The sequence below is a fragment of the Eptatretus burgeri genome, chromosome 6 (assembly GCF_056783735.1).
Source record: "Eptatretus burgeri isolate ZD-2024b chromosome 6, Ebu_testis_v1, whole genome shotgun sequence".
NCBI lineage: Eukaryota > Metazoa > Chordata > Myxini > Myxiniformes > Myxinidae > Eptatretus > Eptatretus burgeri.
The window spans coordinates 93,567,020-93,592,400 of record NC_140966.1 but is presented as its reverse complement, the minus strand read 5'-3'; the positions used below and the strand labels follow the sequence as shown (position 1 = coordinate 93,592,400).

At 45.6% G+C, this 25,381-nt stretch overlaps 1 protein-coding gene across 3 annotated transcripts in view; it reads left to right on the top strand.

Annotated features, from left to right (window-relative positions):
* STK11 (serine/threonine kinase 11) overlaps positions 1 to 13,314 on the top strand; it is a 71,370-nt gene extending 58,056 nt beyond the window's left edge. For 2 of the 3 annotated variants that reach the window (XM_085886257.1, XM_085886255.1), the window contains 2 exons: positions 3,096 to 3,342; positions 12,503 to 13,314. In XM_085886257.1, the coding sequence (XP_085742383.1) occupies positions 3,096 to 3,313 (218 nt within the window). In that variant the 3' untranslated portion in view covers positions 3,314 to 3,342; positions 12,503 to 13,314. The remainder of the gene's footprint in view (positions 1 to 3,095; positions 3,343 to 12,502) is intronic. The other variant, XM_085886256.1, reaches the window with a different exon arrangement.
* Positions 13,315 to 25,381: the final 12,067 nt, after the last annotated feature.

The following is a 25,381-nucleotide window of genomic DNA, read 5'->3' as shown; positions in this document are numbered from 1 at the left end:
GACCAAGGGGGCCCCGTTCCCACCCCCTGCCAGGCACTGTCCACGAGGCCCGCGGGTTGCGGGGCCATCGCCGCTCCGCGTCTCATCACCAGACGGGTAGGCCCGACCAGGTCTCGGCCCCAGGCCTACCTCATTCTTGAGGGTATTTCTTTTCCTTGGTTTTGGGTATGTGTTGTCGGCGCCGTCTGTGAAGTAGAATTGTATAAGTGTTGCCGTGTGCTCGGTAGTCGGAATTAGCTCTGCACTGTGTTTTCACTTTTATGTTTGCTTTTTGTGTAAATGGAATTGTGTTTTCTTTTTTTGTGTGCATTTGGTGGAATTGTATTTGTGTGCTTCCCGTGTGCCGCGAATAAATGTGCTTTATTGTTGAACTTTTTCCCGCCTCGCTTCGTTTTTTCCCCCACTGAACCCCCATCTTGCTTCACGTAAAGGGTTGGTAGTGGGCTGAATACGCCCGATAATTAATCGAACCGTCGAGGTCGACGATAACACCGCTCGGTTATTCTGATAGTCGGAACGGGTCGCTTAAGTGGCCCATGTCCGAAGTCGACCTGCGGCGAGGTGCGATCGCCCGGTCTACCCTCCGCGTGGGTACTTAGGTAGTTCGAATTTGGCGAGCAACCCTATCCCACGCGGGGGCTGATTGGCTCGATCGCGGTGAGACCGAAAGGTCCACCCGTGACTGGTTCCCGGCGTTAGTCCGAGAGGGTCACGACTGGATTGTCCGTCCGGTGGGCGACGTGCCGCGATTCGAGTTACGTGGCCGTCAGCACGCCGGCGGGCGCGAAAACCGCAACAATATATATATACATATCTTCTTCTTCTTTCGGCTGCTCCCGTTAGGGTTCGCCACAGCAGATCATCCGTATGATCCGCATAGTGATTTGGCACATGTTTTACGCCGGATGCCCTTCCTGACGCAAGTGTGTGTATGTGTATATATATATATATATATATATATATATATATATATATATATATATATATATATATATATATATATATATATATATAAACACACACACACACACACACACACACACACGAAGTTTGTGATGCCCCGACAGTGTGGAAAACCGCACGGAGAAGAATCCTTACTGGTAACTTGGTGACCTGGAGGATGAAAAATCCTCTAAGTTGCTCATGTTCACCTCAATGCCTCACCAGCTCGAAATTATTTATCTGCCTTGGTTTGATGGATGCCGTTTTATTCTTCCTTGTTCATTACACCATCACCCAAAGTTGTACCACCTGTTCATTTCACGAGACGTGTCTGCACTTCCATACCTTTCTCTTGTCCTTCTCTTCTTTCTCCTGGTGTTGCTTAATTTCCACTTTAACTATTGGGTGTTTTTTTTTCGCCCTTCACTACTCCAATAACTTCCTTACTTACTTACTATAGTATGTGTGTGTGCGTGCGTGCGCGCACGTGGGTGCATGCTGCTCCTACAATTCTGGGCCAATTTAATCCAGACTTGCGACACAGGATCAGCATGACCCTAATTGATACATATGGGTGTTTTTATCTTTGCCAGTGGTCTATGGTTACGGTGGTGGGCTTGGGATCCGAGGATCCTGAGTTCAAATCCCACTCGGCTGTTGAATTAATACCAGGTGGGGTTGACTCTGCCCGTCATCCTTCCGGGGTCGGCAAAATGAGTGCCAGCTTGCTGGTATACTGTGTCGGAGTGGCGACCCGTCCAGGATTGTGTCCAATAGCCAAGGAGACTGCTTCGACAGCGCCAACGCTCTGCACAGAGTATGGTCCCAATGGATGGATGGGATGGGGGGGGGAGGGACGCAAATTTTCTATGTAAATGTGTATCGTGTAGTGCTGCCTCTAGGTGTGGGAGGGTATTACAAGTCCTCACCCATTTAGGTACTGTATTCCTGTCTCCATGTTTCCCAGTGGAGGGAGGCATTTTGAATTACCCATTTGAAAAGGATAATAAAACAACACCCCTGGCCGCTCCCTTCGGGAGTGGGTGCTTCAAATACGGATAATTACCTGAGGTATGGCCGTGCCTACCATACATCCGTACCTCTGAGGGTGATCATTAAGTCTTGTATAAAAGGTTAATGGATGACAATTGTCATAAATTACCCCCGTGTGGGAGTGACGGTCATCTCTGCGAGAGAAAATATATAGCCTCCTGAAGGTAGGGCAGTTTTTGCAAACTTTGAAGTCACGTGACGCGAAAACGAAAGCAAAATTCGAAAATCCGTCCTGACCAAATTTAGATATTGTCCCATAGATTCATATGCCACAATCAAATTCAAGATTGCTTGAGAAATGTAGGAGGAGATAGAATTTGAAAATCGTCATTTTCGCATTTTTTGCCAACTTTGAAGTCACGTGACACGAAAACGAAAGCGAATATCGAAAATCCGGCCAGAGCAAATTTAGATATTGTCCCATAGCTTCATTTGCCACAATCAAATTCAAGATTTCTTGAGAAATGGCGGAGGAGATAGAATTTGAAAATCGTCATTTTCGCAACTTCAAAGGCCTCGTGACCTTGACCTTGACCTTGACCTTCGGTGACCTTGAAAGTCATACCATCGTGTACGTCTCATTGACCTCTATCAGGATCACTAATGACCAGATCTCCCGCTTCAACTTCATTGTGGACGGACTGACGGACGGATCGTCACCTCTCCTCTCAACACCAATATTATTTGGTCATGCTCGAAGAGATGACCTAAAAAGGTTGTTGTTGGCTTTTTATTTTTATCTTTTCCGCCTATTTTAATCCCATAACTAATAGCTAAACTTATTTTAATATTCTTCTGTCTTGGAACATTTCCGGTGCATTTGATTTCATATTGTATCGACGCACTTGAAAGGTTTTTTTTGTTGTTGTTTTGTTTTGTTTGTGAGACTGTATTGAGCCTGTAGCAATGATACTCAACATTTTGTTACATTTGTGAATCTGCTTTTGCCCAAAGGCAGCACAACACAAATAACTGGTGTTATACAATTCAGCTTGAGCCTTCAAATGTTTAATGCTGTAATTTGTGTAACTGGCAATATTTCCTCTACCACCACACCCCCCCTCCCCCCTCTCTTTCTCCCTCACCCCAAAACCTTCCAGATGAAGGTTCGGATGAAGCAGAACTAGTTCCAGATAGCGAACCAAATGGCTGGCCAAACAACGAAGGCAGTGGGCCTGATGGGGCAGCCGCAGCCAACGGGGACGACGGGTGCGTCGCAAAATCTCAGGCTAGCGAGCAGCAACCCGGTGATGGTGTTGGGCCACGGAGGGCGGTCGTGTCCCGGGTACGCCGGTTGACCACGTGCAAGCAGCAGTGACACTTGATAAATGTGACCCAAACATTTTGGTGAGCTTTCACTTCCTCAATCTCCTCCTGAAAGCCCTTGGGGAAACTCCAGAGAAAGGTTGAAATTTCATTATGGGGTAGCAAACTATCGGTCATTTCAATCCCCACAAAATGCCGTCGACTTACCCGTATGTCTCTATGTACATCTCGAAAGGCTGCCGTGAGATTGAGATGTTGGGAGAGTGCAACACACCTTCACCAGGATAAAACAAGATGCCAGATTGCTGAGCGTTTAGCTGTGTAAATGAGGGGGGGTGGGTAAAGTGAGTGGAAAAGCTTCCTCCAAACACCATTGGCAGCATATATGGTTCCCATGCAGTCGGCATCACACCGCACCAATTCTTCACCGTCCTCATTTCGTTCCACTGAACTCCACTTTACTTAACTTGATACAGGTCCATACGCTCCAATTCCCCTCGACACCACTCTGGTTCAAATGAACACGGTCAAATTATTTCGCAAAACTCCATTGTATCCTGAAAAGTGTTAATCGATCTGGAAATGAAACTGCGTGGCCGCTCGTTGACTGTCTACAGAGGCTCCGGATGCCAGGCTGTGAGCCTGACTGGCATGGCAGTAGTCATGATTCCTACACTCATCGTTTTTTCCAATGTTTTTTATTCCAAAATATTTATAAACACCTGTGTTGAGTATTTCGGGAGGAAACAGAATCAGATGGTAATTAGGCCTGGGTTCGATTTTTCTCGTTAAGGAAAACTGGGGGACAACCGTTAAGGCCTCCCTCCATGGATCTGTATCCTCCCGCCGATTACCTATGGGGGTCCCTAAAAGCTGAAGTCAATGGAAACAAACCACACGCACTCGCAGGAGTTGAAAATTTACTTGCCTCAGATGGGAAATCGAACAAATACCAGCTTCAGTTCTCAGCCGAGTTATCGACAACTTAATTGCCCTTGTGGCAGCTTTCATGCAGAGGTGCGATACTTGGATTGATCTGTCAACTATTAATGGTAAAGCTCCTTATTGCATGTTGACGCTTTTTCCCCCATGATAGTAAACAAATTTAACTAAACCTGTGTATTATTTTAGACAAAAATCAAACAAAATTGACCAGTAATAACAAATATTGTACGGTAGTAATGTAAAAAAGTTGCACATCGTTTTGAACATACAGTGCCGATATAGAAAGTCTCCTCCCCCTTTCAAAATTTTCACCTTTTGTTGCCTTATAGCCTGGAATTAAACAACATTAAATCAGACTTTTTCCACCTTTTATTTAAACATCGTAATCCACAACTTCCAAGTGAAACACAAATTCTACAAATTTCAGAAAATTAATTAAAAATACAAAACTAGAATATCTTGGTAGGATAAGTGTCCGCCCCCCTGAGTTAATACTTTGTGGAAGCACCTTTGACAGCAATTACAGCTGTGAGTCTGTTGGGATCGGTCTCTACCAACTTTGCACACCTTGATTGGGCAATATTTGTCCATTCTTCTGAACAAAACTGTTCAAGCTCAGTCAAGTTGTGTGGGGTGCTTTGATGGACCAATCTTCAAGTCGTGCCACAGATTTTCGATTGGATTTAGATCGGGGCTCTGACTGGGTCACTCAAGGACATTTATCTTTTTTGTTCCTTAGCCACTCCAGTGTAGCTTTGGCTGTGTGCTTCGGGTCGTTGTCATGCTGAAAGGTGAACTTCCGTCCCAATTTCAGCTTTCTTGCAGAGGTCAGCAGGTTTTCCTCTTGGATTTTTCAGTATTTTGCTCCATCCATTTTCCCTTCGACCTTGACAAGTGCCCCAGTCCCTGCTGATGAGAAACATCCCCATAACATGATGCTGCCATCACTATGCTTCACAGTACGGATGGTGTTCTTTGGGTGATGTGCTGTGTTGGGTTTGTGCCAAATGTAACATATTGCATTTAGGCCAAAAAGTTCCATCCTGGTTTCGTCAGACCACAAAACGTTTTTCCACATTGCTTCAGAATCTCCGGAGTGTTTTTTTTGCATATCTGAAACGGGACTCAAGGTGGGATTTTTTGAGTTATGGCTTCCTTCTTGGCACCCTACTGTACAGACCAGACGCCAGACTTGTGGAGTGCTTGGGATATTGTTGTCACATGCACACAGTGACCAGTCTTTGCCGTAAAGATTTGCTTTTTCAAAATGGCCATTGGCCTATTGGTGGCCTCTCTGATCGGTCTCCTCTTTGCCTGATCATCCAGTTTGGAGGGACGGCCTGATGTCAGCAGGTCTTGGTGGTACCATTTACCTTCCACTTCTTAATGATCCTCTTGACTGTGCTCCAAGGGATATTCAAGGCGTTTGAAATATTTTTATACCCGTTCACTGATCTGTGCATTTTCACAACTTTATCCCGGAGGTCTTTTGAAAGCTCCTTTGTTCTCATGGTTGAGTCTTTGCTGTGAAATGCATGACCCAGCAGAGGAAACCTCCAGGAACAGCTGGTTATATTCTGAAATAATCAGAATCACGACAATTTAGGTGAAGGCCAATTAACTTTGTGTGTGATTTTGAAGGTGATTGGTTACACCTGAGCTCATTTACAATTTATATTATAAGGTGGGGGGGGGTGGGGTAGACAATTATTCCACCAAGATATTCTAGTTTTGTATTTTTAATTTATTTTCTGAAATTTGTAGAATTTGTTTCACTTGGAAGTTGTGGGTTACAATGTGTAAATAAAGGTGGAAAAAGTCTGATGTAATCTAATTTAATTCCAGGCTATCAGGCAACAAAAGGTGAAAATTTTGAAAGGGGGTGTGGACCTTATATATCGGCACTGTATATACAGAATATACACTGAGTGTACAAAACATTAGGAACACCTGCTATTTCCATGAAATACACTGATCAGGTGAATCCAGGTGAAAGCTATGATCCCTTATTTATTGCACCTGTTGAATCCACTTCAATCAGTGTAGATCAGGGGTTCCCAACCTGTGGTACGCATACCACAGGTGGTACATTTGGACTTTCTCGGTGGTACGCAGCGTGGTACGTGGCCGCGTGCTTTTTTTTTGTTATTTTTTATTTTTTTATAAACACAGTTTTTATTTTACTTCTCTCTCATGCAGCTTGTGCACAATCATTAAATTTATATCGAAGCGGCTGTACACTGACAGCTGTTTGTTATCGGCCATGGTGCACAAGTCTTATTATTCGTTTTGTCTCTACACGCCACACTGTCATCATTGCTTATTTCCCGGCTTATTGTTACCATTATCGTTCACCAGCATCATGTCAATGCCAAAATATTCGGAGAGTTATCTCAAGTTAGGCTTCACTTCCATCCAAAAAGGTGAATTAGAAGCTCCACAGTGTGTGATTTGTGGAAAAGTTCTCGGCAATCAATCTATGAAGCCAAGTCTATTGAAGCGCCATTTTGATTCTGTTCATCCTGAAAACAGCGACAAGGACCATGATTTTTTTCGTCGGAATGAAAATGCCATGAAAAGAGCACGCTTCGACGGCAGCGGCAGTTTTCAACAGCAGTCCATGGCAGCCGTAAAGGCTGCAGAACAGAAAAAACCTCACACCGTCGGTGAAAGCCTCATCCTTCCCACCACAAAGGATATCGTACATCTCATGTGGGGAGAACAAAGCACCAAGAAGCTCAATTTTCTTTCGTTGTCAAACAAAACAGTTCAGAAACGCATTGAAGAAATGTCAACCAATATTCGTGACCAGGTGGTGGCAGACATCAAGGCATCTCCATGCGGATTTTCGATGCAATTGGATGAGTCAACTGACGTGGCAAATTGTGCCCAACTGTTAGCGTTCGTTTGGTACGTGCATAAAGCCAAGTTCAAGGATGAAATACTATTTTGCCGCCCGTTTAAAACCATAACGAAAGCAAAGGACATTTTCGAAGAGGTGTCTTCCGGCTTTGATCAAGTTGGGGTGTCATGGGTTGATCTGAAAAGCTGTACTACAGATGGTGCTCCAGCTATGTTGGGGTGCAGATCAGGTTTCCAAACGCTTGTGAAGGCAGTTGCGCCTGAAGTGCGCGGCCTACACTGTACGATACACCGCCACGCACTCGCAGCCAAGGGGCTCCCCAAGCCATTGACTGGCGTTCTCTCAACCATGATCAAAATTGTGAACCATGTGAAATCCCAGGCTCTCAATTCGCGACTTTTCAAGAAACTTTGCAAGGATTTCGACTCCGACCATAACGTTCTCTTATTCCACACTGAGGTGAGATGGTTATCCCGTGGAAATATGGCGGAGCGCATGTTTGAACTGCGAGCTGAGCTTCGTGAATTCTTCGAAAACGAAGGAAAACCAAAGACTGTCGATTTCGTCGCTGCTTTGAACGACCCCGACTGGGCATTGCACCTGGCTTATTTGGTCGACATTTTCTCTCAGTTAAACGCCCTGAACAAGTCTCTTCAGAGGACTGGCGCGACTATCATAGACTCCGTAGACAAGGTCAAGGGATTTCAAGAAAAACTTCTGTGGAAGACGAATGTCGAAGCGGGAGTGGTGGTCATGTTTTCTTGCACGGCCGATATTCTTCAGAAGCGTGAAAAGAATCCCCCAAGGGAGTTCATACAACTGGTAAAAGATCACCTCGCTTATTTGGATGAGGAATTAAATTCCTATTTTCCGGATCTCAAGGAACTGGATCTGAAAATGTTTTGCATGAATGCATTGGATTTGCCACTTGGAACAGGACTGCAGGAAAGCTTGATTGATCTCCAGAACGACTCCACAGCCCGAGATCAGTTTGACGAGATGAATCTTGCGGACTTCTGGTGTGGAATGTTGGGGTCTTACCCTAAGCTAGCTGCCCTGGGCTGTTCATTCGCTCATAGTATTCCCATCTACATGGCTGTGTTAAGCTGGGTTCTCGTCAGTCGTTATTCTAAAAACAAAACAAAGATCCCGACTGGATGTTGAACATGATGTTCGGTACGCTTTATCCAAAACAAAGCCTGACATCGACCTGCTTGTGAGCAAGAAGCAGGCTCAACCATCCCATTGACTGGACATTTTACACAATCAAATAGGTACTAACTGTATCATTCTTTTGTTCAGATCAGTTTGCTCAATGTCATAGTTGTGAATTGTTAGTATTGTTTAACTCCCCATTGTCGTATCTGTATCACAAATAAACACTATTTTAGGTGAATTTTGGTACAGTGGTACTCGGTGGGACCACGAACATGTGAAATGATACCCCAGTAAAAAAAGATTGGGAACCCCTGGTGTAGATGAAGGGGAGGAGACAGGTTGAAGAAGGATTTTTAAGCCTTGAGATGGTTGAGATATGGATTGTGTATGTGTACCATTCAGAGGGTGAATGGGCAAGACAAAAGATTTAAATGCCTTTGAACGGGGTAGGGTAGTAGGTGCCATGCACAGCGATTTTGAGTGCGTCAAGAACTGCAACGCTGCTGGGTTTTTCACACTCAACAGTTTACCGTGTGTATCAAGAATGGTTCACCACCCAAAGGACATCCAGACAGCGGCAGGCCAGTGGTCGAAAACGGCTCATTGATGAAAGAGGCCAAAGGAGGCTGAAACAAATTGTGCAGAGCAACAGATGGGCTACAGTTAGTCAACTGACAGTCCAGTACAACATTAGTGCTGAAAGACCCAGAAAAGAATGCACAACTCGTCGTACCTCGGCACGAATTGGGTGTGGCAGCTAATGACCAGACAGAGTTCCACTTCTTTCAGCAAAAACAAGAACCTGCAGTTGCAGTGGGCTAAGGGATGAAAACACTGGAGGATTGGAAAAAAACATTACCTGGTCTGATGGATCCCGGTTCCTGCTGTTTCACGCTGACGAGAGGATTAGGGTATGGAGAAAACCACATGAGTACACGCATCCATCATGCCTTGTGTCAACATTGCAGGCTGGTGGTGGTGGTGTGATGGTGTGGAGTGTGTTTTCATGACACACATTGGGCCCCTCGATAAAAGTGGAGCAACGTTTGAAAGCCACAGGATATCTGAACATCATTGCCAATCAGGTGCATCCTCTCATGGCAGCAGTGTATCCATCTGTGAATGGATTTCTTCAGCAGGATAATTCCCCGTGCCACAAGGCTAGGATTGTCCAGGAATGTTTCCACAAACGTGACGGTGATTTCAGGTTACTGCAGTGACCTGCCCATTCACCAGATCTCAATCCAATTGAGCATCTGTGGGATGAGATGGAACGAGCTATTCGGAGTCGAGATCCACCTCCAGCCAACTTGACACAAAACTGTGGGAAGCATTGGAGTCAACATGGGCCAACATCCCTGTGGAGCGCTTTCGACACCTTATAAAAGTCCATGTCCCCAACAAATTGAGGCTGTACTGAGGGCAAAATGGGGTGCAACTCGATATTAGGAAGGTGTTCCTAATGTTTGTAGTGTGTGCGCGTGCGTGCGTGCGTGCGTGCGCGTGCGTGCGTGCGTGTGCGTGCGTGCGTGCGCGTGCGTGCGTGCACTCTCTGCCAAAAAGAAAAAAAACCCAAACATGTATTATTAATCATGTCATTGTTGAAGAACTGTTCCAGAGTTCATTCCAAATGCCTGTTTGGTGTGAGGTGTGTACAGAACACATGATTGCAAGTTTCCACATATCGTAATTACCTCGTGCAATAATCCATCAGCGTGTGCAATCGATGCACCCTCAGGTTTTTGGAGGTGAGACGAGGCATTCTGAACAAATTTGACCATCACGTCCCACTTTGTCTCCGTCTCCTGGAGGTCACGTGGGAACCTATCCTGACGCATTTTCATCTAAGCATGACTTGTTATGGTGATTGATTTCCATGGGGGGAAAAAGCCACTGGAACAAAAAGGTGGGGGAAATTATTACATATATATATACTTTTTTTTATTTTTTTTTAACGAACATTTGGAAGGGAAGAGAGAGGGATCTTTACTCGAACCAATTTGGCACTACCTGTTGTGCACTTATTACATACGCTTATGCTGAACATGTACAATGAAATAACTATTATAAACTGCTGGATTCCCCCTTTTTACCCCTTATGCCATTGCCGTAACAATAGATTCCCAAGCTTCCAAATGAACGCAAGTCCCTTGTTAAACATTTGAACCAGGAAGTTGAATAAGGTATCGCCAGGTAGTAAAAGAGCCAGAGTATTTCACGTTAAACCATTGATCATTACTCGATTCGCTTCAGCATGATGTACGGCAGTGAAAATCCTGCTCAGATGCATCCCCTTAATGAGAGCTGTGAACCAACGCGCTGCGCTGTGTCCTGAGGGCAGCAACTGAGGCCGAGGACAACTTTGTGTTTTTGAAGCCTTAATTGCCACTAATGATGACGCACCTGAGCTCGTGAGCAATCACTTCTCGGTTCTTGTTGATGCCTGCGCAAAGTGTCAATGTCTTGTTTGTTAATCCCGGGAAAACAAATGCTGATATAAATGGTGCCTTCACTTGGAGGTTTTTTTTCAGTTAACTTCGCACACTTCTCCGTCAGTCCGACACCGGATGTTGAGTACGTATGCAAAAACGTGTCGTTTCAACTGCGCTCGATCATCTTGGCTTTTTATGCCTCTGCTGACAATGTCGTCAGTGGCATTATGTTTTCAGGTTGTACGTACGTCCGAGTTAATTGCCCTCGCCGGAGGAGAGGGTATTCCATTTGGGTCCATTTGTTTGTTTGTTTGTTTGTTTGTTCGTCCACACATAACGTGAGAGTTTTTCTCCGCAACCACTTGAAAGATTGAGACGAAATTTTCACCAGAGGAGTGGCGGCGACTCGTGTAGAATGTTCTCATGGTAATTATGATGTCATAGGTCATGTGGTGTGGCAGCCATGTTGGATTTACCCTGAAACCTATAACAAAAATCTTCTTCTCCAGAACGGCTGGACAGATCGAGGGAAAACTCGACACGCATGCTCCCCAAGCTTTAGGGATTCTAGTGTATTCACAAATAATTGATGTCACATGGTCTGGCAGCCATAATGGATTGAGCAAAAATTTTTGAGATAAATTATTTCTCTTGAACCGCTTCATCAATCGATGTAAACCATCACAGTTATGATCGAGTAGTCATGGGGAATACAAGTTTGAAATTTCAACCTGATCAGACGCCAGAATTATTTAATATTTTGTATCTGAGTTCAGAGATTTAAATCAAACTTTGTACAAGTATTATAATGATGCAATAATGTGGGTGGAGGCATAATTGGTGATGTCACAGAGTGCCCTTCTGGTTGAAAATGTTATGTATTGGATGAAAATGTCATGCAAATAAGACTTCCAGGCTTAATTTTCCGGACAAGATTATGAAAAATCATTTCAATCCGCTTTTTACATCCGAAAATTCCCTGTTTTGAACCTTTGCAAGACTAAAATAATCACGGTACGTCAGACTATGCCTGGTGTTGGCTTAACGGTTAGGGTGGAAAGCTTAGGATTCTAGGGTCCTGAGTTTAAATCCCGCTCTGCCGTTAAAATTAATACCAGGTGGAGTTGACTCTGCCTGCCATCCTTCCGAGGTCGGCAAAGTGAGTACCAGCTTGCTGGGATGATTGAGCCATTCGAGTATCCTGGGTGAGAGTGGCGACCCGTCCAGGATTGTGCTCAATAGCCGAGGAGACTGCTCCGGCAGCATCGACACTCTGTATAGAGCATGGGTCCATTGGATGGATGGATGGTATCTCAGACTGAAATGAAATTACTTTTGTCTCCCTTTGGTTTTGATTGTTAAATTGTAAGCTACAGAACGCATATTCAGTTTGAGGAAGGGATTTGAACACATATCAACAACACTTGAGAATGTCATGCCCTGATTCTGATTGGGCATAATGTCAGAGCAAAGGCAGAGGAGCATTGGTTGGTTAAACCTGGTACTGGCTTAACGATTCAGGTGGCTGGTTTAAGATCTTAGGGTCTTGAATTCCAACCCAGTCATGCTGTTGAATAACACCAAGTTGGTTGACTCAGCCTGTCATCCTTCCGAGGTCAGCAAAATGTGTACCAGCTTACTGGAAACAGCAGGCACTGCATCAACGGCACAGCCGCGCTCCCAGCGATGATTCAACCAGCAGGCATAGGCTGCATGCGAATTGATGATGATTGGCTGGTTAGGTGAAGGGACCACAAGCTTCTCGTTGTTATGGTGATTGCTGTCTGTCGTACTTATTGCCAATGATCTCACCTAACTTTTGTTTATCCTGTTCATCCTGCAGCAACTGCACATCCGGCTGTGGGTGCGAGACCATCCAGCTGTATTAAGCTCATTGTTTATGACATTGATCACCAGCAGATGCTTCTGCATCCCCTCGCAACTGCTGCAGCACGGAAGAGGACAATGTTTTGTCAAGCCTGGTGCGTTTGACCTTAACGCTCGAGAACCTCAGATTTGCCATCGTTCTCAAGAACCTTAAATGCTTGATAATCGACTTGGAAAAGTTTCCAGCACTCCATGTGAGATGGGCGCGATGATGTTGCAAAGGCCTCTACTTTGTAATCTCCTTTTGCACGACCAAACGACACTCGGCAGCTGCCGCCATCGCGATGCCAGACTCGGCGTGACGACTGGGAAAAGGAAACCTTGGTTTGGAGAAACCGAACGGCGTTGGTAAAGAGTGTGCTCTGTAACCTATCTCTCGAGTCGGTCATCGTCCATCCCATAAACCTTTGCTCGTTGCGAAGAATTATTGTAAATGTGAGTTGATGAGGCTTCGTTGTCAAGCCGACGCCGTTCTCGCTGTGCTATAGCGCTTTTGACTTCCCCTCCCACCCTTCTGCACTTGCGGTTGTCAGTAGCAGCTTTTCCATGTTTTGTTGTTATTGTTGTTGTTTTGGGGTTGTTTTTTTAACAGGAAAAATAAGGGGGGAGGCAGAATGCAAAAGCAAGATTGGTTAAATTTTGTTTGAAGGTTGATTTTAGGATGTTGTTAAATACTGTCAAATCTCAGAATGTGAGAAGCTTGCTAGCAAGCATGCAACGCTGATGTAATTTCCTATAAATTCATTAAAGTTGCGGTATTTGTAAGAATTGTTATTAATCATCTGCCATAGGAATGGGCCAGGCATCTGCCCGGGGGATAGCCAGACGGAGGCCTCTGGAGTACCTGCGGAAAGAGGATGCAGCGACGCGCTGCTCCGGCGCATGCTCCCATACCTGACCTGATTCCACTCACTCGTTTGATCCGTTTTGCTGTGGCAGCAAGAGAACCAGGCAGTCTTTCATGAGATGTCCCTGACAAGAACGTCACTTTTCCCACACATTTTGGAAGTGAACAGAAGGTTATCTGCCGTGCTTCCAAACGCAGGCTTCGCCCCCAAATGAGGCACCAGCCCGTTTCGGGGAGGGGGGGCACGGGGGCTTGAATTTTGACCTGTCCGTGAATCCATCCCTCCTTGGTTCTTGGCAGGCACATCTCAAAGTCTCTACTCGATAATGACTGGACGTACCGTATTTCTTTCATATTCCGCACGTGTATGGAAGAACATGAGGAATGTCATAAAATTTTGGGATCGGAGCAAAACGTCATTAGGGGCACGATTTCATTTCCGGATTTTGTCCATTTTTAAAAACATTTCATGGGATTCACTAGTCTGTGATTGCACATGCTTTTGGGAACCATTATGGTTTTTTTATTTCTATATACACTTGACCATCTGCACTACCCCCCACATAGGGCTGACAGCATGGCCTTGAGGTACAGACACTCGCCTCTAAGCTGTATAGCCTGGGTTTGAATCCCGACCCATCTCGAAACTGTCATCCCGATGTTTTCCATAGTGATTAGTTCATCAATGTGTGTGCTGTCCCTCGGGTGGACGTTAAACGGGCGTGCCGACTGTTAGTATCAATTGATGGATGTTAAAGATCCCACGGTGTCCTTCGTAAAGAGTAGGCGAGCTCCCGCCAGCACACGAAACAAATTACAAATTCATGCCTTAACCAACAGGGGGCACTGCATCAGTGGCATTACAACTTTGTAGCTTTGTGCTGCATACAAACAAAGAGGAAGAACTTCCCACATACACCTTAGAATAGCTTATTTATATACAATTTACCATCAGCGCTATGTATTTATTTACATTGTATATATTTTACCTTTCTACATTTATTACTTGTGAATTCAAGAATTCGCCAAGTATATTCGTTTCCTGAGTATGTTATTACCTTCACCATCGAAGGTGAAGGAGGTTGTGTTTTCACCCCTTTCTGTCTGTTTGTCTGTCTGTTTGTGCACAAAAATATCTCAAAAAGTTGTGGACGGATTTGGATGAAACTTGGCGTACGTGTGTGTGACGAGGATGAACTGATTAGATTTTGGTGAATATCTGGATCCAGATCCGACGACTAGAATTTTTAAAGTGATTCTTCACCATTGAGAGATCGGGCCAAAAACGATATACAGCACGATATTTCAAACATATATTGGGCCAGATATGTTCTCGTGGATCATGGATTACATGGCGGAGGTATGCGCTCTACCAAGTGCCCTTCTCTTTAACCTCCGCCATCGAAGATCAGAGGTTACTGTTTTCACCCCTTTCTGTTTGTTTGTTTGTGAACAGTATTACGGAAAAACTCCTCGACGGATTTCGACGAAACTTGGTGGGGGGGGGGGGTAGGTATGGTCCAAGGATCATGCCATTAGATTTTGGACTTGGTCCCCCCCCAAAAAAAAATTGTTAGAGAAAAAAATATATTTTTTGCATTTCTACGTTTTAAGTGATTTCCAACCCCCCCCCCCAAAAAAATATTGTTACGAGAAAAAAATTTGGGGGGGCATTTCTACATGTTTTAAGTGATTTCCAACCCCCCCCCCAAAAAAAAATTCTTAGAGAAAAAAATGTTTTGCAACTTTTTTTTCAACAAAATTTCGATTTCTTTTTTTGCATTTCTACATGTTTTAAGTGATTAGGATTTCGACGAAACTTGGGGGGGGTTATGTATGGTCCAAGGATCATGCCATTAGATTTTGGACTTGGTCCCCCCCCAAAAAAAATTGTTAGAGAAAATGTTTTTTTTTTTGCATTTCTACATGTTTTAAGTGATTTCCAACCCCCCCCCCCCCCCCAAAAAAAAATTTAGAGAAAAACATTTTTTTTTGGCATTTCTACATGTTTTAAGTGATTTCCAACCCCTTCCCCAAAAAATGTTGGAGAAAAGAACTATAACTCTGTCAGCATTGTTGACATTTAATAAGATATAAGGTTCACTTGAGTGCCCCAGCAGTATTGGCGGCGGAGGTTTTGCACTCTCCCGAGTGCTCCCCCTCTAGTTTTGGACATGGAATACCCCCAAAAAGCCTATTTGTACATTTTGATTGAATAAACTTCAACAGGAAACTGTACAAGACCAAAATGAGAGAAGTATGTGAGCCCGTGATAGTGTTTACATAACTGAACATAGCTCGGAGACTAGACTAACCCACTCCGAGAACATGTTAAATGACTCATTCTCCAGACTCGTCTGCATGGGCATTATTATCGCTGACCTCCTCACGTACCATACTGGCGATTAAAATATTCAGAATCAAACGCCACCAAGATTTATCGTAAGAATGTACGTTGTTTTGGATATTGCTCAGAGGTGATCATCATATTGTGAATCGGAATGAAGCAGTCGTTTTCACATCTTAGTTCATGTATTTGCAAGTTTGCTGCATCTTCTCGCCGACCACATGGGAGTGGTAGTGCATTTGAGATTCATTAATAGGACCTCTAAATTTGATGATATTTCATACGAAGTGGTTTTCAAAACGAAGTTGTTTTTTTTTCATACGAAGTGATCATGGTGATCGCACATTTGGGGTTAAAATTGACGTTCATTGTGCGATTTTTGAGGGTGCTCAAACAGGCATCCAAAACCCAACCGTTTGTACAATTTAAGTACCCGACGCTAAAATTAGGTGCCCCGGGACCCGTTGGTGTTGAGCCCTGGCTGGCGGGCACAAAGCATGGAGATGGCAGAGGGTGCAAGACCAGAAAAGAGGCAGAAGAAGACAGAGAGAGAAAATGAACCTAAAATTTCTTCTCCATTCAAATCATATTATTTATAAGTCCAAGGAACTGTCTAAAATTTCAACAATCTCAGAAAGCTCACGATAATTTTTTCAAGATGTATATTCAGAAAATATTGTTGCGGACCCAGGGTCAGGGTGAGAAGATCATGCGTTGGGGTGGGGGGGAAGCTCCCTCGGGTTCCCACCAGACTCTCCGGAATCGCAGGCCGTCACACACGGATAACTCCGCGACATGGCGGGTCACTAATCGACCGTGAGCGCCAATAACTCAACCACGTGACTTCGGGCTGTCCTCTGTCTAATCACTCTAATGGAAACCGGATACTTAAAATGGTCATGTCATCTAATTACCGGGGAACACTCCCTCAGTACGCCTTGTTCAAACCAGATCAGATGTAGCCGAGCGTAACTGCCAAGGACGTACCGGCTCGGAAACAGATCGTTGAGGGATAATGTCCCGGCTCGGCAAGGATACGGACCATGCTGGACCAATGAAGGAAAAGACAAAAACGAGCTGGGAACATTTCTATATAAAAGCATTTATTTACAATTGGTGAGGAATGGGATGTGGTACAGTAAATGGGTTTATTATTATGTACAGCAGAGGATAGCAAGAAATTTGTGGGGTGCAACAAAAGACAAGCAATTTGCAAAAGCAGACACAGAGCAGACCCCATTATATATTCTACAATCTTAATTTAAGCTATGACAGGCACCATCACACACACACACACACACACACACACACACACACACACACACACACACACACACACACACACACACACACACACACACACACACACACACACACACACACACACACACACACACACACACACACACCCGATGAAGATTAGTTCGCCAGAAGGAAGGAGAGCAGATGAGAACTAACGGCCTCTCAATACCTGGCACGGTACGCTTTGGGGGACGCTCCACTTGAGCGATCCCACCTTAAGAGTCGATGCGTTATCTCTTGCTTGATCACTTTTCCGGGGCTCATGGAAATGCATGCTCTGCACTGGTCCAGAAGAACGTCTGTCGCACACCAACCCCGAGTGCAGATGCAGCGACAGGCAGACATTGAGGTGCAGTGAAGAGAGGGTGGAGCAGAGAGGCAGAGAAGTGGGTGCGGAAAACAGGCAGAGACTGTGAGGCAAGCAGGTGAGAGAGAAAGAGAGACAGACACAGAGAGGGCGGACGGCTTCACGATCCGCCCTTTATAAGCCCCGGGCGAAGGGTGGGCGACGACCCAAAGCGACGCATCATCATCCGAATTGTGCCCTTCCATTGGGCCCCGCCCTGCCAGGCTCCCGAGACCGGAAGCGGCCTCATTCGCACATCCGGCGCGACACGGCCCGGAGCCCTGCACCGAACTCCCGGGCCGTGTTCTGGCGACTGAACGAGGGTCATGTCGGTCCCGCATGCCCGTTCGGGGCACCCCCGGTAAGCTGGGTTTGCTACTATTAACGTACATGGCCTGGCCCCGTGCCACGCGGTCTGAGTGGCCTGGGCCGTGTAGCAAGCTTGTTTGGTGGCAAATTGCATCGATGTGGAAGCGTGGGGTGATTTTTCCTGTGTGCAGGAAATGTTGGTGGTCGTGGTGAGCGAAGGTGAGTGAAGGTGGAGCAAGGTGAGACGCTGTTGTAAATCGGCACACAGATTTGAATGAAAGGGTGTGCCATGCACATCTTGTACAGTGTCGGTGGAGAGTTTCTCACAGTGTGGCTGCCTGGGTGCGGTGCCTGCTTCGATTTGTATAATGGATAAAAGGAAAGGGTTGGAATGAAAATCAGGATTGAATAGCAGATAGAGATATAATTAGACCTTGTTATAAGACCCACGCAACGCACTTCATCCTATAACCCATTAGACATGAGGGGAAGGTCTGATTGCATGAAGACTAAAGAGATAACTGCCTGGGGATCACTGTATGTTGGTTGCCATTGCCTTAGATGCATGCGGTTTTGCAGAACCGCAATATTTTCAAGTGTGTGCGTTTGTACGTTATTCTTTCACGGCCGAACCGTAGTACCTACAGGTCCCAAATTTTTTCTGTTGGTAGTTCAGCATCTGGGCAAGGTTTTAAGGCCAGACGTTGGCCTTGACGTCCATTTTTAGGCCACCAAAGGCCACTCACTATAAGTGTATATTGGGATGTAGGGTCAGGCAGTGCTGCTGCTGCTGCTGACCCATCAACAAAATGTAACCACCATAAATAAATAAAAACACCAATGAAGAGTAAATTAGGAAAAGACCTGGGGATATATTTTTTAACTTATTACCCCCTCCCTCACCCCCACCAAATACAGTATCCTTAAAAAAAAAAAAACAACGAATGGCAGTTCAACCATCCATATGTATGACAAAGTTTAAGCAGAAACATTCCAATTTTAACATAATTTTTTCATGATGAAGTGAAGGAATGAAAATTCCATACCATCACCTGTCCTTGATGGGTATTTGAGCAAGTTTTTCGATTCTTTCATCAAAACTAAGGGTGACAAACTTGTTATTGTTCGTACATCTTACTAAACACTAATGGTATACCTGCAATCCCCCCTCGACCTTTTACCAAAACATGACAAGTTGGGTGATTTAACTTTTGGAATGACCCTCATAATACTGCCCAGGTGCTTCAGCAGCTGTGGCCCAACCTGAACTACTGACAAGAACACCCTCTGCCTTGACGTCCCTCGTCCTTCAGACAGGTAGGCTGCAGCCTCTTCCCCCTCTTCAGACCTCGACAAAATCACAAGATGGTCAAACACATGGAATATGTCGTTTAATCCTGACAAATATCACACTCACTCTCTCCAAAAGGACTGTCTGGCAAACCCTCCGATCTACTCTTTTTCTTTTTAACAATCCTCTTGAGGAAGTTCAGTCATTCAAACTCCTGGGTCTCACTATGAGCCATGATCTTTCTTGCGCAAACTAAATTTCAAAGTTGGCCTCCAAAGCCTGCCGCCAACTGGGCATCCTCCATTGTACAAAGTCCTTCTTTCGCACACGAACTCCTATCCACAGCTCACCCCCTGCCTCACATCTTGCTCAGCTTAACGCGATGCAAATCAGGGCCTTCAAGATTATTAGAATCTCCCACGACGAAGCCGAGTCTATGGGCCTATCACAGGTCGGTGGTCTCTCTGTCTTCTACCACCTCCTTTCTGGTCTTGCACCCTCTGCTCTTTCCGTGCTTTGTCCCCCCCCCCTGGTTTCTGCAGAGCTCACACGATCCATCATAAATCCCCTTTTTTTGTATACATTGTCGATGCTTGTATGAGAGCTAACGCACAACGCACAGCAAGGGGGACCGGAGAGGGAAGGACAAAACAGTGGGGAACAGAGACAGGAGGAGATCTGTGGAAGGGAGAGGGATGGGGTGGGGTGGGGACACGGGGTATACAAGATGGGCACTACAGGGACTTTGAGGAAGGAGAGCAGGGAATTTGTTGGAGGTGGGTTTGGGGTGGATTAACGGAGGTAGAAAAGATTGAGGTTTTGGATGGGGGAAGATAAGAGGTGGTGGTGAACAGCTGTTTTGAAGGCCTGAGGAAAGAATGGGATTGAAGAGAGTGTGGGAGTTTATTCCAAAGGCGGGAAAAAAGAGGAATGAAAGAGTGAAAGTGAACAGCGATTCATAATTTTGGTAGTTTTACCAGAAGAGGGTTGCTGGCGGACCTTGAATGAACTGCGGAAATATGGGGGGTACATATCGCAGACAGCAGGGGGGGGGGCGAGACTGGAGAGGAGACGGTAGAAGACAGAAAGACCACCGACCTGCCTGCAGTGAGAGTGAGAGGCCCAAAGACTCAGCCTCATCTTGGGAGATGCCAATGATCCTAAATGCCTTGGTTTCCACAGCATGAAGCCGAGAAAGGTGAGAGGCAGGAGCACCAGCCCAGAGGGGAGAGCAGTACTCCATCAGGCTACTGATGAAAGCTTTGTATGTGGTCAGGAGCTCAGGTGGGCTGAGGAAGGACTTTGTATGACGGAGGATTCCCAGTCGGCGACTGGCTTTGGAGGCCAGGTTGGAAATGTGACTTTCCCAGGAAAGATCATGGCAGATAGTGAGACCGAGAAGCTTGAACGAAAGGACTTCTTCAAGAGGATTGTTGAGAAACTACATGGGGGTGGGGGGTGGTGGGTTCTAAACGGTCCTTTCGGAGAGACATCGTGAGAGTGTGAGATTTGTCAGGATTGAAAGACCCTTATGATGAAAAGACCCTCCCCTCTGATGAAACCACCCTCCCCTCTGATGAAACTACCTAAATCCAGGATCACTCATTCATTCCTCTTTTTCCCACCTGTGGAACCAATTTCCACATTCTCTTCAATGTCATTCTTCCCTCCGGGTCTTCAAGACAGCTATTCACCACCATCACAAATCGTCCCCAATCCAAACCATGATCTTTTCTACCCTCGATTAACGCCCCCCCCCCCAAATTCCTCATACTTCGAAATGTCCAGTTTTCCCTCCTTTGTTTCCTTCTGTATCCATCTTGGCCACTCCATGGTGCATCCTCTCCTGCCCACCATTCCTCCCCACACCCATTGTTTTTCCAAGTCTCCCTCTATCTTCACCTTCAAGTCTGCTGTTGGGGTCCCCCCCCCTCTCTACTGTTCATTTTTTGTCCTGTTAAGTCCTGGTCCATTCAATATACCACCTCTTCCACGAGCCACGACTGTGCATACTAAAAAAAGAAGCCATTTGTTGGAGACAGCCTAGTGATGAGCGATCATGTGATCTTATAATAATTACAATACTCGCATTCTCATTTCTCCTCTTTCTCCTTCTCGTCTCTTCCTGATGATGGTAAATGTCTAACAGGTGTAGAATAACTAAGTTGTACTGCCTGATTGAATCAACTTTGAACGTGGACCCACTGTTCAGAGAAGTTCTAGGATTAAAAGGTCAAAACCTCGGCAACAAACTGTTTCAAGCTGTCCAATCATTTCTCCTCCTATCCTACGCATACCTTCTCCAGTTGTCCTCAAAAACCCTATTTATGGAATCATCTGCCTTCAAGTATCGAAAGGTTGGAGCCGACAGACATATTGGGCCTTGTGAAAGCAACAGTACGTATTCGGTCTCAGGCTTCAGGCCTGTGATGTTGGTCCTCTGGTATCATTCACGGTGTCTTGTCATCCTTCACATCTGTTTACCCTTTAACCCTTGTGGTTCCATCTGTATCATTTATCTGTGTGAATCGTACATCTTTTATTTTGCCCTACCACAGAGCTAATCTATCTGCAGAACATTTAAAGGAGGCAATTTATCTTCCTGACGAAAGATGATGATATCAGACTTTCACTTCTCCAGGACTGAGATATGCTCATTTAAATTGTCGTGGGAATCAAGCAGACGCTGACCTTTAGGGCGTTAACCCTTCATCTGAGCAAAAGAGTTGTTTAACATTCCTCGATCAACGTTCCATTGATTCCACCCATTGTTCTACCTTTCTGCCAAAGCAATTCGACACGAGCCTTCACAAGCAAGGCCAGGCCTTTATTCTACATTTGGAAACGCTCCCAAAGTACCAGCCCTTTGGGTAATCTTGTCCAAATCGTGCAACATGTTCTTCTGACACATCTCTTTATTTGGGCATTGCATGGACAACAGACCGCTACCGAAAATTTAAAAAAATACCCCGGTTTACGTACATGAAACAAAAACATGTGCACTGCTTATGTGCATATATAATCAATACATTATGGTTACATAGCTCGGATAATTCCAATTGCACTGGCCCATGGGCTGACTCCAGAGGCCTGAAGCCTGAGGCCGATATGTACTGTCGGCTTCACAAGGCCCATGACGCCCGTCGGCCCCAACCTTTCAATATTCGATGATCATTTTAACAGTCGCTTTGGTTATTTTACACTGAATGGAAAACTTATAAGGAGGGCACGGCGATTGCGAATATGTCTTGGGCTTACCAAAATGGCAGACGTATGACTTTTGTTTTTTTTCAGTTTACAATTGTGGGTGGTGTCAGGCCAGATGTCCAAGCAGTGGGTATAGAGTAGACATACAAACACTTGTCTTGCACCCTTACATTATATAGATTCCTTCTTGGTGCTGATTATCTGCATCCTGCAACATCATCTGCCACATCTCCACATGAAAGGTATTACTGAAATAAACGGGAAGTATAGTGCTCTTCCAAGGTGTTTGGCAATTACATTACGAACTCGTATGGATTAATCATGTAGAACTTCAGTGTAGAATCATGATTTTGACAAATTTCCCTGACAATATCTGCTGCTCTTCCTTCGCTCCAATTGGTTCTTCTGACCACGTCCTTGTTAAAGTGGACATCTCTCTGGCTGTCATCAGAGAACCACCTCACCGCCGTCGAGTCTGGCATTTCACTCAAGCCGACTGGCAGGGTCTCCGAGCAGCCATCAAACTTACAGACTGGTCTCCTATCACTACTTTCTCAAACATCAACTCATCCTGGGAATTCTTTCAAAGAAACTTGCTCTCCCTCATGCACAGATTTATCCCCTCTCGTGTTCAGTTGTCTTACCCTTCCTCCCGCCCTTGGTTTACTGAAGCTTGTGGCGAGGCAGTTGTCCTGAAACAACTTGCCTTTGCCTCATGGAAAGCAAACCCAACTGAGGGCAATCTCAGTTCTTTCCACAAAGCTCGGAACAAGTGTGTATCTACCCTCAGGAGAGCCAGAAAACAACATCTTTCTCATCTCAAGTCTGAACTCTCAAACCTCTCTCCCTCCTCAAAATCCTGGTGGCGTTTAATCAAATCTGTTTCTGGTGTATGTTCCCCCTCCATCCCCTCCCTTACCTCAAATGGCCGCACTGCTGATTCCACACGTGATAAAGCTGAATGTCTAAACTCGGTGTTTGCAGCTAAATCTTGTGTCCCAAACCCATCACTATCTCTACCCACTTTACCCAGTCGCACCCAACTGTCCCTGGACTCTGTATCCTTTTCTCCTGACAAGGTGGAGAGTTTGCTTTCAAACCTCGAGTCAGATTCTGCAACCGGTCCAGACGGCATCAGCCCACGTGTCCTCAAAGCCTGCTCTTCTGCTCTTGCTCACCCTCTCTCTGTTCTATTCACCCTCTCATTTTCCCAAGGTCATCTGCCATCTGCTTGGAAATCTGCTAACATCACTGCCCTGCATAAAAAAGGTGCAAAAACAGATCCCTGTAACTACAGACCAATCAGCCTTCTCCCAATCATCAGCAAGGTTATGGAAACAATCATTGCTTCAGACATGAAATCCTTCCTCTTCTCCAATGGCTTGATTTCCAATCATCAATTTGGTTTCAGACCAGGTCACTCTACCCTGGATATGCTGCTACTGCTCTCCCATCAATGGATGGAGGTCCTCAATGCCAGACAGGAAATCCGAGCCGTATCCCTGGACATATCACGTGCTTTTGACACAGTCTGGCACCCTGCCCTACTCACCAAACTCTCTTCCCATGGTATTCAAGGCCATCTCCACTCATGGCTCGCAGACTTCCTCTCCTGTCGCAGTCAACGTGTGGCCCTAAATGGAGTTCTTTCATCCCCTCTTCCTGTGCAGGCTGGAGTTCCTCAAGGTAGCGTTCTGGGCCCTGTTCTTTTTCTGGTTTTCATCAATGATCTCTCGGACTCTCTGGAAAATCCTCTATTTCTCTTTGCCGATGACTCCACCCTCTGCCGTACCATCTGTCATCCCTCAGACCGGCAAGCAGCAGCTTCTTCGCTCACTGCAGATCTGGATAAAATCACAAACTGGTCCAACACGTGGAGCATGTCTTTCAATCCACGCAAACCTCTCACTCTCACTATGTCTCTTCGAAAAGACCGTCTACAAAACCCAACCATACACTTTCTCAACAATCCTGTGGAAGAAGTATTTTCTTTCAAGCTTCTGGGTCTCACTATCTGCCATGACCTTTCCTGGGAAAGTCACATTTCCAACCTTGCCTCAAAAGCCAGTCGCCGACTGAGAATCCTCCGTCGTGCAAAGTCCTTCCTCGGCCCTCTTGAGCTCCTGACCACTTACAAAGCTTTTGTCCGTAGCCTGATGGAGTACTGCTCTCCCCTCTGGGCTGGTGCTCCTGCCTCCCACCTTTCTCGACTTCACGCTGTCGAAACCAGGGCTTTTTAAGATCATTGGCATCTCCGGCAATGAAGCTGAGTCTTTGGGCCTCTCACTCAATCACCGCAGGTTGGTCGGTGGTCTTTCTGCCTTCTACCGACTCCTCTCCAGCCGTGCCCGCCTGCTCTCTGTGCGATTTGTCCCAACCACATTTCCACAGGGCGCTCAAGGTCCGCCAACAACCCCCTTCTGGTAAAACTACCAAAATCACGAATCACTGCTCATCTTCACTCTTTCATTCCTCTTTTTTCCCGCCTTTGGAATAAACTTCCTCACTCTATTCTTTCCCATTCTTCCCTCCAGGCTTTCAAAACAGCTGTTCACCACCACCTCTTATCTTCCCCCCCATCCAAATCCTCGATCTTTTCTACCCCTGATAATCCACCCAAGCCCACTTCCTTCAATTCTCCTGCTTTCCTTCCTGAAAGTCCCTGTAATGTCCATCTTCTCCTCGCCATGTTCCCCGTCCCATCCCCATCCCTCTCCCTTCCACAGTTCACCTGTGTCTGTTCCCCAATGTTTTGTCCCTTCCACTCCCACCCCTCTTGTCTCATGCCTCCTTGCTGTGAGTTGTGTGTTAGCTCTCATACGAGCCTCGACCAAGGTATACAAAAAAAAAAAAAAAAAAAAAAAAAAAAAGAACTAGCCAACTCATGTGCCACGCTCTAAACAGCATCCGTTATGCCAAAGCACTTTCTTGGCTGCAGTTAGAATCCTGGACCGGTCGCCTCTCCGACACAGGAAATCATATCTGGAATTTGGAATTTGTTCATGGTGCCTGTGATAGCTCGCCTCGTCTTTGGGAAAGATCTTCAACGTCTACTAATGCCAGTAGACAGGACACCTGGTTTAACGTAAATCGGAGGGACAGCACCCACATTGATGAATCACCCTGCCTGTGAAACATCAGGATGACAGTTTATAACTGTGTTTGGATTCCAACCCAGGCGAGACA